Source organism: Leptodactylus fuscus, chromosome 1 (assembly GCF_031893055.1).
Source record: "Leptodactylus fuscus isolate aLepFus1 chromosome 1, aLepFus1.hap2, whole genome shotgun sequence".
Taxonomy (NCBI): Eukaryota; Metazoa; Chordata; class Amphibia; order Anura; family Leptodactylidae; genus Leptodactylus; species Leptodactylus fuscus.
Window position 1 is genome coordinate 53296684 of NC_134265.1, and position 13765 is coordinate 53310448.

The 13765-nt window shown below is 41.9% G+C and overlaps 1 protein-coding gene across 1 annotated transcript in view; it reads right to left on the reverse strand.

Moving 5' to 3' along the window:
• Positions 1-8614: 8614 nt before the first annotated feature.
• SV2C (synaptic vesicle glycoprotein 2C) overlaps positions 8615-13765 on the reverse strand; it is a 143563-nt gene continuing 138412 nt past the window's right edge. The window contains exons 12-13 of the mRNA XM_075270604.1: positions 12488-12647; positions 8615-9227 (exon numbers count right to left, since the gene is read on the reverse strand). Of these exons, the coding sequence (XP_075126705.1) occupies positions 9044-9227; positions 12488-12647 (344 nt within the window). The 3' untranslated portion in view covers positions 8615-9043. The remainder of the gene's footprint in view (positions 9228-12487; positions 12648-13765) is intronic.

Below are 13765 nucleotides of genomic sequence, written 5' to 3' on the forward strand. Positions count from 1 at the left end.
TGGACTCACTTTTGGAAGAAAATATTTCCAGGGACTCCCCTCCACCATAGTCACATCTGAAAATTAAATGTCTTTGTTTTTATTCCATCTTTTATTCAATTGTAATCTTCCTCGTATTGTAAGTTTTAGCGCTACGTTCTCCCTTTTATTCTATTCTGCCCTCAACAATTTTGGAACCCATACCAGCAAAATTGATGTGCCCCTCTTCTCCCAGATATATGTTACAGTTTGCTGTCCTGTGGCCCCCACACAGTATATATAATGTTTCCACCGATCTGGTTCAATTTTATATTCAGTTATTTTTTCTTTTTATTGCAGACATCACAATGACTTGTCTAGGGACAAGTAACGGCAGTGGGAGGTCCAGTGGTGGTGGGTTGGGGGTAATTATTCTTGCAGTTACTATTTATTGCATACATTTACATGTAATTACAGTAGATTATTGCATACATTTACATGTAATTACATTTACAATTATGTCTGTAGATCTTAGATTTTGCCTGATGTTGTCAACTTGTGGATATCAGCGTGAACACCTTTATATGCAGAAACCCTGGAGAGGAGCATTGTGATGTGTGTCCTATCCTTCCAGGTGGAGATGTCCTGCTCAAGCATCATGATATAAGGTGTTACTTACAGTTTTCCTCCTTTGGTCCAGTGAATTTCCGTTCTCCTTTATGCTCCTTATGAGGTCCATCTAAATCCATCAAGCTGCAATCCATGCTCGGAACAGCTGCGGTTTCAGAAACTCAGCCAGATTGACGTTCTCCACCGTTAAACTGACCATTGACATCACAATTTTTCACTGCGGTCAAAATTTACAAAATTGAGGCACGTTCTTTTTAGGTTTTTAACCAGTTCATGGTAAAATTACATGTGGTTGCAGTTTTGGACTACTTATCAGACATTAGAGGGAAAACTAACATTAATCTGCCCCCTGTTATGGGGAAGAACATTTCTGTGTGATAAAGTAAGAAAGGATCTTTTCTGTGGTCAGCTAGTATTTCATTGATGTACTACAGATGAAATGTTATGTTTGGCTTTACATTTGGCGTATAAGTGCGACATACAATATGAAAAGTTGCCTTCATTTACTTTTGATGAGTTTATTTAGACTAAGTATGTGAGTGGCCAAATTTAATGTTTATGGGTATGACAATAGAATCTGAATTTGGCTGTTTCCATCAGTACCGTAGACTTAGTATGGAGTACCACCCTGTATAACCAATCACTTCTCCAATCAAACTTCTAGGGGTCTCAGGAGTGTAGAGATGTCACCCTGGCAGGCTGTAGCAAAAAGTGGAGTGGCCTTTATAAGAGATGTGGTTAATACAAAAAGGATGTGGCTAAGGGCAAAGGCATCAAATCCAAGACAACACAAATCCCAGACCAGTGATGGCGAACCTTTTAGAGACCGAGTGCCCAAGCTGCAATCCAAAACCCACTAATTTACCACAAAATGCCAACATGGCAATTTAATCTTAATACTGTGCAGATCCACAATCGTGGATAATTATAGATCCGCAAAATATGGTCGTGTGAATGGGGCTTTACAGAGCTTTCAATAATACAAACAATAATATCACATCTGCTATTAAATAGATACCGCGTGATATATTTAGTGAAGGGGCCTCCACACAGTCCAATCTGCTCCACAATGGACCCTACACAGTACAATATGCTCCACAGCAGTCCCCACACAGTATAATCTGCTGCAAAGTGGCCCTAACACAGTACAATTTGCTCCACAGTGGCCTCCACACAGTATAATCTGTTCCACAGATGGGTGCCCACAGTGAGGGCTCTGAGTGCCACCTCCGGCACCCGTGCCATAGGTTCGCCATCACGGTCGTCCTAGACAACACATTTTTAGACAGTGTGTGGAGCGGGGCATATATCTGGGTGGGCCGAACAATGACAGCCCAGTCAAACTTATTTACTATAACTCACACCTGAAAACTGGCATGAGTTATACCACAAATCTATACCATCCCCAGAGCTGGCGAAATTCTACAACCAAATGCATCTACATGCGCTAGAATTACTGGAGCCTCTTAGTAATTGTAGCGAGTTGTGCGCCTGGCAGGATTGCTAGTTTCAATAAATTCTCCCCATTGTGTTAAACTTCTGGACAGTAATGTCTATATAAACTCCCTCTTACTGTCTACACTTGTCCTCACTCCTCCTGCGGCTGCAGTCTCTAGCTAATGTTCTGTTTAGGGGATTGTCCCCAAAAAGTCTTCTACAGCACTGGAAGCAAAACTGATAAGAGTAAGTGGGCGAGGGGGCTTCTAAACTGGTAGGTTCCCTAAAATACAGGGTATATTAAAATATCTGTGTGTTTGGCCTCAGCCTTAAACTGTTTACCAAAGAGAATCCTTATGCAGAGTCGAAGCTAGTATTTCCATCACCCATAGCAAGATTCAGCTTACTGCCTAAGTACATAGTAGGTATCTAAATACAGAGTAGGCTGTTTGTTCCACCCCCCAGACACAAACACACAAACTGATTTACAATGCTTGGAGCATATGTCTTCCGAGACGCTTCCAATCTACTTTCTTGCCTTTGGGAAAACCTATGAAATACCAGATTTCACAATGTTCTTGTATCTTTTGATCAAGTTTTAATACCAATACTTTTATGTGGAGCCACCACATTTACAGTATTGGTCTCCTCAAACAGAGCAGGGGAACCTTCTGGGTAAGTTCACACAGGGTTTTTTGGTCCGGAACCTGAGGAGGAGGCTGCCTTAGGTTCCGGACTAAAATACGGGTAGCTGAGACTGAATGCTGGTGCACTGCACCGGCATCCAGTCGCGCCCTCTGCTCCGGATAAGGCCCAATGAATGGGCCTAGTCGGGAGGAGGGAATCACGAGGCCGAATCGCAAGGCGAAAAAAGAACTCCCGGAAAAAGGAACTGACCGTCCCCCATTGATTTCATTTTATGGCAAATATGCCTCAAAATCCTGACCAAAAAACCCCATGTGAACTTACTCTTTGGGTGCCCTTAGGCTTCTGTACCTAGGTGCGAGTACAACCCCTGCTCCCCTTATAGCCACACCCCCGCTTTAATGACAGTAGGCGTCACAATGGTCATTATAGAATCAGTCTTTATTTGTATATAGCAGAAGGAAAAATACTCTTTTCTCAGTTTGCTCTTCATTAAATATCTTTGTGTTTAATTACAAGTAGGATGGATTTGTCAGGTAAACTTATACACACGGGATAGTTTAATGTACATACGGTCATGTGACATAGAGCATGCCCTTTCACAATTGTACACACAGCATCGGATCATGAAACATCTGTAAAAAGGTTGGGATCGTTTGGCAATCGGACACATAAAGCAGTAGCATACAGGACAATGGGCTCACGATCGGAACAGTTATACAACAAGCAAGCAGGTCTTGCTGACCACAAGTAGGTAAGTGGTCCTTACTGACCTAAACATTAGGCCATTAGGACATATTCCAACTTCTTAATGGATCCTCACTTCTCGGAACAGAACGTTTTGCAGAACGGTTTAGTCCAGTACATTTACGTAAATATTTTGAGTAAGCCTCCATCTTGGTACATATAGTGCCCCCCGTCATGTCTATCAGCCCACTCCGGCAGATGAGAAAAGTCGAAAGTTTTTGAATCCACACATCATGCTAGAACATACATTAGGATCATGACACTTAGTGAAGCTTGCTTACTTGGATGCAGAGCTGGAGTAGTAAATATCAGGATGAACCTTGCGGAAATGACTCTTAGAGGAAAGGCAAACCTACAAAACCTCTGTGAGATGAGTAAACGGCTTCTACTAGTTTAGTAGTTATATGGCTCAGAGTAACATTGGTGTGAAATTACAAAAATATTTTTGCTTCATCGTGACCGTACAAAGGAACAGAAATGAACAATGTCACGTTAACCTGAACAAGGTACAGGACACAGAGATCGACATGCGGGGCACAAATATTGTAGCAAAAGCAGCTGCAAAATTGGGAAATTTGAAGTGAACCTCTGGTTGTTAATACTTCTAAAATATGTAAAAAAAAAAAAAAAATTCTGCATCACCTTATATAAAAATTACGTTTAATTAAAATTTGATAAGGATGCTAAAAAGATGCTTCTAAAATGTGAGAAAAATACGTGTTTGAAGCCAAAAATTAACTCAAAACTTGTATTTTTCTAATATCCTGATCAGACTTGACGCTCATATACATTTTTATTTTAGGTGCTACTGGATTTATTTTTTACAATATTGTAGAAGTACAGACATAACAATGTTACACTAGGGTCACACCTGCGCTCAGGTTCCCATTCGGGGGGTCCGTTTGGGCCCCCACAAATCGCTGCGTGTCTGTGCTGCAATTTTTTTTCTGCAAAGTAGGCATAGGATTCGCATGAATCCCATCCACTTTGGAAATACTGTAAAATACCACGATTTTTACCGCGAACAAATCACAGCGTTTCCTGCCCATGGGGCCCCGGCCTTAAAGGGGCTCTATCAGCAAAATCATGCTAATAGAGCCCCACATATGCGTGAATAGCCTTTAAAAAGGCTATTCAGACACCGTAAATCTTATATTAACCCCCGGTCCCGTTTTTAAATAAAAGGATAAAAACATATATGCAAAACTTACCTGAATGTGCACTCTGGGCGGGGATAAAGAATGCGACGTCAGCTTCGGGCACGCCTGCCTCTTCTGTCTTCTTGGAGTAACGCCCTCTTGCTCCGTGTCTTCTTCCAGCTTCTTCTCGGGAAATCTTGCGCCTGCGTAGTAGCGCTTCCCTCCGAATCGCTACTGCGCAGCTCAGTCCCGTAGACGTACTCGATCGCAAACTGCCATTAAGTGAAATGGCAAGTGAGCCTGCGCAGTAGCGAGTCGGAGGGAAGCGCTACTACGCAGGCGCGGGATTTCCCGAGAAGAAGCCAAAGAAGACACAGAGCAAGAGGGCGTTACTCCAAGAAGACAGAAGAGGCAGGCGTGCCCGAAGCTGACGTCGCATTCTTTATCCCCGCCCAGAGTGCACGTTCAGGTAAGTTTTGCATATATGTTTTTATCCTTTTATTTAAAAACGGGACCGGGGGTTAATATAAGATTTACGGTGCCTGAATAGCCTTTTTAAAGGCTATGCATGCATATGTGGGGCTCTATTAGCATGATTTTGCTGATAGAGCCCCTTTAAAGCAGAATCGGGAGCAGAAACCCCAGGTGGAGACTGGGCGCAGGTGTGAACCTAGCCTTTACCTAAACTTCTGCAATTGGTTGTTGCAGTGTAAAATCACAGAAGACAAAAACCAATGAAAAATCATTAAGATAAATAACAAAATGATTGTTGTTGTCTTCTGTGATAAGATAACTTGCTGCAGAACTTTAATCAATTGAAGAAGTATGGGTTAATTCTGCTACATCAATATGTAAGATTTGCAGATCACCAAGTTGTTTGTGCACCTTCAACTATCTACATGACAGCCAATGCACAAGATGGCGACATCTCTTTTACCTTATTTTCCATGTTTTCTGGGCTTAAAGGAGTTTTCTGGATTTGCAAAATAAGTATATTCAGTAACACAGGGATGGATAAAAAATTACCTATCTAAATGGGCCAGCCCCTATGTGTAAACTGGCTGCAGCACAATGTTCTGTCTTTCTGAGGTCAAGCACATGTGGTTGTATAGCAGCACCTATGCAGTTGTTGTAGACTAGGAATAATTTAGTCAAGTAACTATGTCTCAAGACCACGTGCACATAAATACACAAAGACAGCACATCGTGTGTCATATGGCATATAGTGAGAACAGAACACGTGGGCTTATTTTTTTTTCTAATTTATAAATTTGGAAAACCCCTTTAAATATTTAAAGGGTTTCACATCTTCCTTCCTAATTACATGTCGGAAATGTCTGATAGTCTGGGACACCCAAATGTTGGCAGCCAAGGCTATTTCCATCCAGACAGGGACCTAATGCGGGATGTTGCATTGACACTGTTGGTCCATTGACTTGTAGAGGATTAAGGATTACTTTATTCTGACTCATCGTTATATGAACTTTAGATATAAAGTACGAAATGTATTTCATATATTCCATATACCGGTATATCCCATTTCATATATTGCACTTCCCAGGCTTCTTAGAAGATCTCTTTATCAAGGACTAATACATTTTGTAATATAGCTTCATCGGAGTTACAGATTCATCTTTTTTTATATATACAGCTCTAAATCTCCTACTTCCTTGACATAGTCATAGTATTAAATGATAAAAATCTGTCTGCCTGTAGCTGCCACTAGGGGGAGCTCACAACTTAAATAGATGACACAGTTCTCATTGGTCAATGGAGTTCAAACCAATTTTTATGAGATAAACTGTTGGTACTGCTGGTAAAGCAATTGGTACTGCTGTTGTTTTCAGCACTCAATATAGCACTCTATAGTGTCAAGTGGGCGGTCCTAGGTTGTCTTCTCCAGTCCAGGACTTCCCACTTGACAGTAGATAGCCTAATTAGCATATCAGCTTCTGAAAATAACAGGACCAATTGCCTAGGAATGGTGGGGACTAGGGATAAATATCCAACTGTGCTAAAATCAGAGGCATGGCACCTATTGGAAATACAAAGACTTGAAGTTGGTAAAAGGCTCTAAAGTCAAAGCTTAAGTGAAGGTAAGCAGGGGGTTTAGAGCTGTCTCAGAAATATATTACCTATAGAAAGATATTTTTTACCCATCCCCCCTACCATGTAAACTGGTTCTTGTATTTCATTATTTAATCTAAATGTAATAGAAATAACACTATATGATAAAACTTTTGCTTAGAATTTGAAGACATTGCATATAGGTTTTGTTAAACATAAAATATGTAAATTATTGGCATATTTGTAGTCAAAAAATAATACAGCAATAGGAATATACAAAAAAATTCTAATAACATTGCACAAAATAGAATGTTACATGCTGGTGACTTCATGGATAGCCAGTTCTTTATCTAATCTGTGTTGATCGTAGTTTATACTGCATAGATTTACTCAACTAGTCCTCACGAAACATGTCCGAACATTGGGTCAAATTTAGCAAAATAACCCTGCTAACCTTGGGAGTCTGTGTATGCCATTGTCCATATTACATGGCTTAAATTTTGGCAGAGATGTAGGTTGAAATTCCTGGTCCTCAGTGCAGAGTCTGAAGACTCTGAACCAACATCATTGTGTGATTAAGATAAATTGTCAACACATCTTTTTTACATTATCTAGCTGGGCCTACTCTGTGTTACCTATCTAGGCCTCCACTGCAGTATGTATCTTGTCCTCCTCTGCATTACCTATCTGGGCCTCCTCTGCTTTACCTATCTGGGCCTCCCTCTTCATTACCTATCTAGGCCTCCACTGCAGTATGCATCTTGGCCTCCTCTGCTTTACCTATCTGAGCCTCCCTCTTCATTACCTATCTAGGCTTCCATTGCTGTACATATCTTGGCTTTCTCTGCATTACTAATCTGGGCCTCCCTCTTCATTACCTATCTAGGCTCCCACTGCTGTACATATCTTGGCTTCCTCTAAATTACCTTTCTGGACCCCCTCTATATTTACTATTTTGTCCTTCTCTGTATTACCAGTCTGGGCTTCCCTGGGATTACCTATTTGGGCCTCCTCTACATTTCCTATCTGGGCCTACTCTGCATTACCTATCTCGGCCTCCCTCTGCATTACCTATCTGGGCCTCCTCTGCATTACCTATCTGGGCCTCCTCTGCATTACCTATCTGGACCTCCTCTGCATTACCTATCTGGGCCTCCTCTGCGTTACCTATCTGGACCTCCCTCTGCGTTACCTATCTGGGCCTCCTCTGCGTTACCTATCTGGGCCTCCTCTGCGTTACCTATCTGGGCCTCCTCTGCGTTACCTATCTGGGCCTCCTCTGCGTTACCTATCTGGGCCTCCTCTGCGTTACCTATCTGGGCCTCCTCTGCGTTACCTATCTGGGCCTCCTCTGCGTTACCTATCTGGGCCTCCTCTGCGTTACCTATCTGGGCCTCCTCTGCGTTACCTATCTGGGCCTCCTCTGCGTTACCTATTTGGGCCTCCTCTGCGTTACCTATTTGGGCCTCCTCTGCATTTCCTATCTGGGCTTTCTTTGCATTACCTATCTGGGCCTTCCCTGAATTGCCTACTTGGGCCTCCTCTGCATTTCCTATCTGGGCCTCCTCTGCGTTACCTATTTGGGCCTCCTCTGCATTACTGATCTAGGTCTCCACTGTATTACCTATCTGAGCCTCCATTGGCACTTGAGTCCACGTGCAATTTCAACCTCTGCCTTTCTTATGGCAACACCAGTTAATTTCTGCAGCCTGAGGGACGATACCTAGAGCTATGTTTGGTGAGCCTAAGGGCCCATTTACCCCACTTAATTAGTGGTTAATAGATTCACTAGTTTTTGAGTGTTTTTTCACATGTATTTTCACAAGTTGCACATCCATGTTTAGTATTTATGCAGCATTTGCTGTGCCTATAGAAAGTGACCATCTACGGAACCCTGCTGCTTATCTTTACATTAGAATAGGCACACTTTCATATAACTCTTTTATATGGGCATTGACTTTATATAACAATATGTGATATTTTTTGCTCTATTATAGTTATTCTTAGTGGCCGGAAAGACATAAAGTCATAGACATACTTTTATTTAGGATAGACACAATTGGTAGAGCCATGTTCTTGGCCTGATCTTTGGCATTATCCCTGCGATCTTATAACTTGCTCAGTATAAGTGCCTGATTTCCGAGTGCATTTTAATGGGCCAATAGTGAACTGGCCATACAAAAACAAATAAGTAGCAAAAAAGGCATCGTACGAAGTAAATCCTATGTAAAAAAGCTAACAAATGAGAAGAGTGTGGACAGCTCTAGTTCTACACACACACAGCACAGCAAGGACATTTACAGTACATTTTTGTTAACAGGATGTGTTCGGGCTTCTCGATGAAATTTTGAGTATTTTATTCCGTTTTTTTTTTCAGGGAATACAGAAAAAATTGTATCCGCAATGGCTTTTGTTTCCATTTACATCAACACCTGGTTTCTTGTGTCTGGCAGTCGAAGTCCCACCAGACCTCCACAGACAAGCACAGCTGAGGCCAGAAGAATAGGTATGGCTTTGGTGATTCCAACAAGTGAACCGAATATTAAGTTTCCAAGCACTGCTGCGGCCTTACACAGTGCATTCAGAAAGCCGAAACCTGTGGATCTGCAATTAAATACATATTGTATCAAGAACGGTACATGTGTATATATGTATATAAAAAGGCAAGATGGCCCCATAAAAATACCATATTGGGGATGGCTGGTACTGGTCCTAGTCCTCACCCTAATTTTGATCCATCCTACATTTCTTCTCAAGTAACCTCCACTTTGCTAACGCCAACCTTTTCCAGTCATTTCTGTGTAGTCTTCAATACAAGACTTCTCTTGTGCTTCCCTTCTTCTCTGGGACTATCTCCCTCTTTCCATCTAACATTCTCCAAGCCTTCAAACAGTCAAATGTTCACTGAAAACTTACCAATACTCATATAACCTACACCCAGTTGGTATTCCAGAACAGTCTAGTCTAAAATTACAATAGTAAAATTACACCTAAAGTTTTGGTGCATGGTGTTGCAACTTAGACCATGTACCTTTCCCAAGAGGTTAGACCCCCATCCCAATTGGTCACTCCCCCCTTTTTCATACACATCATAAAAGCATCTAAGAAAATCAATAAAATATTTGATAAATGTGTAGCACAGCATGTTAGACAGCTTTTTGTTGTAAATTACACCCCCAATTCTGGCACATTTTGCTTGATAAATCTCATCCATTGTGGAAATTTTCCCCGTAGAAACTGATCTAGATTTTTAAATCCCCATAATATCAGTTTCTAATGTGGAATGGTCTCAGATTTGTTGCAGTTTTTTTCTATGATTTTAAATGCATCTGCAGCAAAATCCTCAGGGACACATAACAAATAAGTAAAATAAAATAATGTAAAAAAACAAAAACAAATGCACTATCCTCTCCTGGTAACACTAGACTGATCTTCCAATGTCAGTAAGTCATGACTGAAGGCCAGGCTAGTGGGGGGCCAGCCGAGCATGGGCAGTATGCCAGGGCCAGGGCAAGTGAATATAGTTTTTTGGTTGTTTTTTTTTTTTTTTTTAATGTAGGTGATATGCAGCTGCAAATCTATCAGAAAATGCATGATTGTAGTGGATTTCCTTGGAAATTGCTGTGGAAATTTTTGTCATGTGTGAAAACAATTTTTTGTAGCATAACTGAACTGCTTCAGCCCATACATATACATTCATTTTAGCCAGTTAAACAGGACCTTTCATGTCCTTGGGCACATGTGATATTATACACCACTAGAGAGTCGACAGTGCGCTGAATTCAGCATACAATTGGCTTTTCCGTTATGTGCCCCTGATGAGAGCTATCGGTTCCTGTACCGATAACTCTTCAGTATCAGAAGGGCGTTTCTGACAGTCTGTGAGGAATGCCCCTCATGACAGTATACAGGTAGTCCTCGGGTTACGACGGTCTCGGGTTACAACTAGAGGTGAGCGAGTAGGTCCTTGCTAGTCGGGAGTGCTGGCAGCTTGCATTAATTCGGGAGCTGACTTTTTCTCATAGGAATGCATTGGTCAGCGTTGATTGGCCAGTGTACAGCATTTGTCCAATCAACGCTGGCAAGGAGGCAGAGTCTAACATCGGACCACAATGGAGACTGCTGTGGTCCGATCTTAAACTCCGCCTCCTCACAGACGAGCCTCCGGCAGAACCAGCGTTGATTGGCCGAATGCTGTACACTGGCCAATCAACACTGGCCAATGCATTCCTATGAGAAAAAGTCAGCTTCCGCATAAACGCAAGCTGCCAGCTCTCCCAGTACAGTACGAGATTTAGTGTGCAGCGGCTCGGAACCGAGGAAGACTGTACTGTACTGTATATGGTACAGTCTTCCTCGTTTCTGTGCCGCTGCTCACTAAATCACGTTGATCCATTCCTATGCGGCGTCGTATGGTACAGTTACGTATGTTTCCGACTTACGTCGAAATCCGGTTTACGACGCCGTGTAAGAACGGATCAACGTCGTAAGTCGAGGACTACCTGTAGTCCATAGTGCTGTATTGTCAGAGGGGGCGCTCCTTACCCCCAAGCCATGACGTCGAGTGGCTGGGCGGAAAGGAGCGCCCCCTCTGACAGTACAGTGCTATGGACTCTACTGTCAGGAGGGGCGTTCCTAACAGACTGTCAGAAATGCCCTTCTGACACTGAAGAGCTATCGGTAACGGCACCAATAGCTCTTCACCAGGGGCACATAACGGGAAAGCCAATAGTGCACTGAATTTAGCACACTGTCGACTCTCTAGCGGTATATAATATCACATGTGCCCGAGAACATGAAAGGTCCTCTTTAAAAGCGATTAGTAAGCTCATGAAGCTACAAATATATGGCAATAAAATATTAGACTAATATAAGAAGGTCTGGACCCATTTAACAACAGGGCCTGGGTGAAACTGCTACATTTGCACCCCCTATAGCTAAATGCACCTTGGTGGTAAATTTTTAGGGGAAAAAAAGGCTACAAAATGCCTGATCCTTGTCTTCATGTGAGATAAGCCACTGCCAAAGGTGTCTAGAAGGGTCTTATTCCCCTCCTCCTACTGAGAATACACGCACTTAGGCTGGTCTTACACAGCTGTATTGATTCTACAGTCCGCAACACTAGTTGCTGATCACCAACATAGACACCGCAGACGCCCGTGTCCTGCCGCACTCGCCCATAGAGTTCTATGGGTGAGTCCGTGCAGTGCCGTGAATTCACAGCCTTTGTGGACGTGCTCTATAAAGTGCAGACCTCGGTTACAGCCTGGCACACAACGGATAAGGCCGCACTGAATATAATGTGTCCGCAATTGAAAACCCTCAATTGTGGACCATTTGCAGACTTACATTACGGCCGTGTAAGACCAGCCTTAGACTGAGATGAGTGTGTATGTGTATAGAGGGAATGAAGAGCAATTGCTGGCCAAATGATCGTTTGGCTGACGGTTATCTAAGCCGTCTGATCACTTTAATGTTTCTTCTTATCTTAAGTCTGATACATCCAGGCTAGACAAGTTTGGAGCCAATTACTTTGATGGATTGTGAGTTATATTTTTGGCTGGCCTGTTTGTGTGTTATTTCGGAGGACTATATGTAAATTAAGGCAATTATGTTACCCGATAATTAAATAATCTATCAGGATGGAAGAAACCGATCACTCATAACAAAACACCAGCTGCTTTTACAAAATTGAATAAAGGAGAAAATTAAAACATAACCTCAAGGGCCGTCAATCTCATCCCTCGAAGTGTAGACAAGTCATTTAAGCATATCCTCAAAATCAAGGACTTTGCTTTGATGCCCAAACTGCAGCTTGGCTAATGAGATTAGAAGGCGTGAGCTTGTCTGGCCAGCGTCCTTACCTCTTGTCTGTCGGGTACAGCTCCACAGTCACCACATCCAGAGAGTTCCAAGCCGAAATTGTAAGACCATTGTAAACACATAACATTCCCACCATCATGGACTCACTGGTACCGAACCAGAGAAAGAAACAGCTGATACCAGAGAGAACCATAGATCCCCCTGAATGGAAATAGAAAAGGAGAAATATATTGGATGTTGGTGTCTATTTTTTGTTTTAGGTTTAGTTTGTAATGTTTGAAGGGGCAATCCTATGACTAAATATTACAAAACCTAAATGGTTGCTACCTTTATAGATAACTTATTCTCATTTCATAGAACATGCGATTTTGGTCCAGAATGTAATGCACTTTATTAAAAAATGTTGCTGTTTTCTGACTGAAAACCTCTCTAAAGCCACTAGGTGTCATTAGGTGTCTCCCTTTTAGCTAATTTATTGTTCACAACCTGTTACTAGGGATGGTCTGTCCCTAGTTTTCACTATGAAACAAGACAGGTTTACTGTGAGTGGAGAGTGATGGACTGTTCTCCCTTCACACTGTGAATGTAGAGGAGAGGGACTGGTTTTCCTCACAGCCTCCACATACATCAGCCTGTATACTTGACTATGAGCATCTCACCGTTTACAACAAATGACTATAAGCATCTCACCGCTCACAACAAATCTAAGAAAAGTCTCCTTATCTATCGTACTTGTATCTACTTTTGTTAGCCTTCCTGACTGTGCTAATAAAATTCTCTTTCTGTGTCATCTGTGGATCTATTTATCTGTATCTTGAACTTATAATTTTTTTTTTAGACAGTGAACTTGCAGTACGGCTTGTAGCTAGTTTGTCTGGAGGCCAAGAGTTGTGTTGTTTTTGCACAAATGATAACGCACAAATCTGCAACCTTTTAGGAGTGGAAATGTGAAGTTATAGCTGCCAGGATCTGCTCTCCAATAGTTCTCGATGACTAGTCACAGTAAAATTCATGGCTTGATTGATGCCCCGCTCAGCAAAGTCAGTCCTGACTTCACACACCAAGAAGGTATATATAATAAAATTGGGTTTTACTACCAGTCTATGCAAATTCTAATGTAATCCTTGTGTATTTACACACAGGTGGTTTGCTAAGGTCCCATTTCCCCCTAGCTATAAACTCCAATTTTCTATAGCCTACTATATTGGAACAAATTCAATTCAAGCTTCAATTGTACTTTGACCTACAATATTAGTATCCAGATTTAGAAAGCATGGCTTCTACTTTACTAAAACAGCACCACACCTTTCCACAGGTTG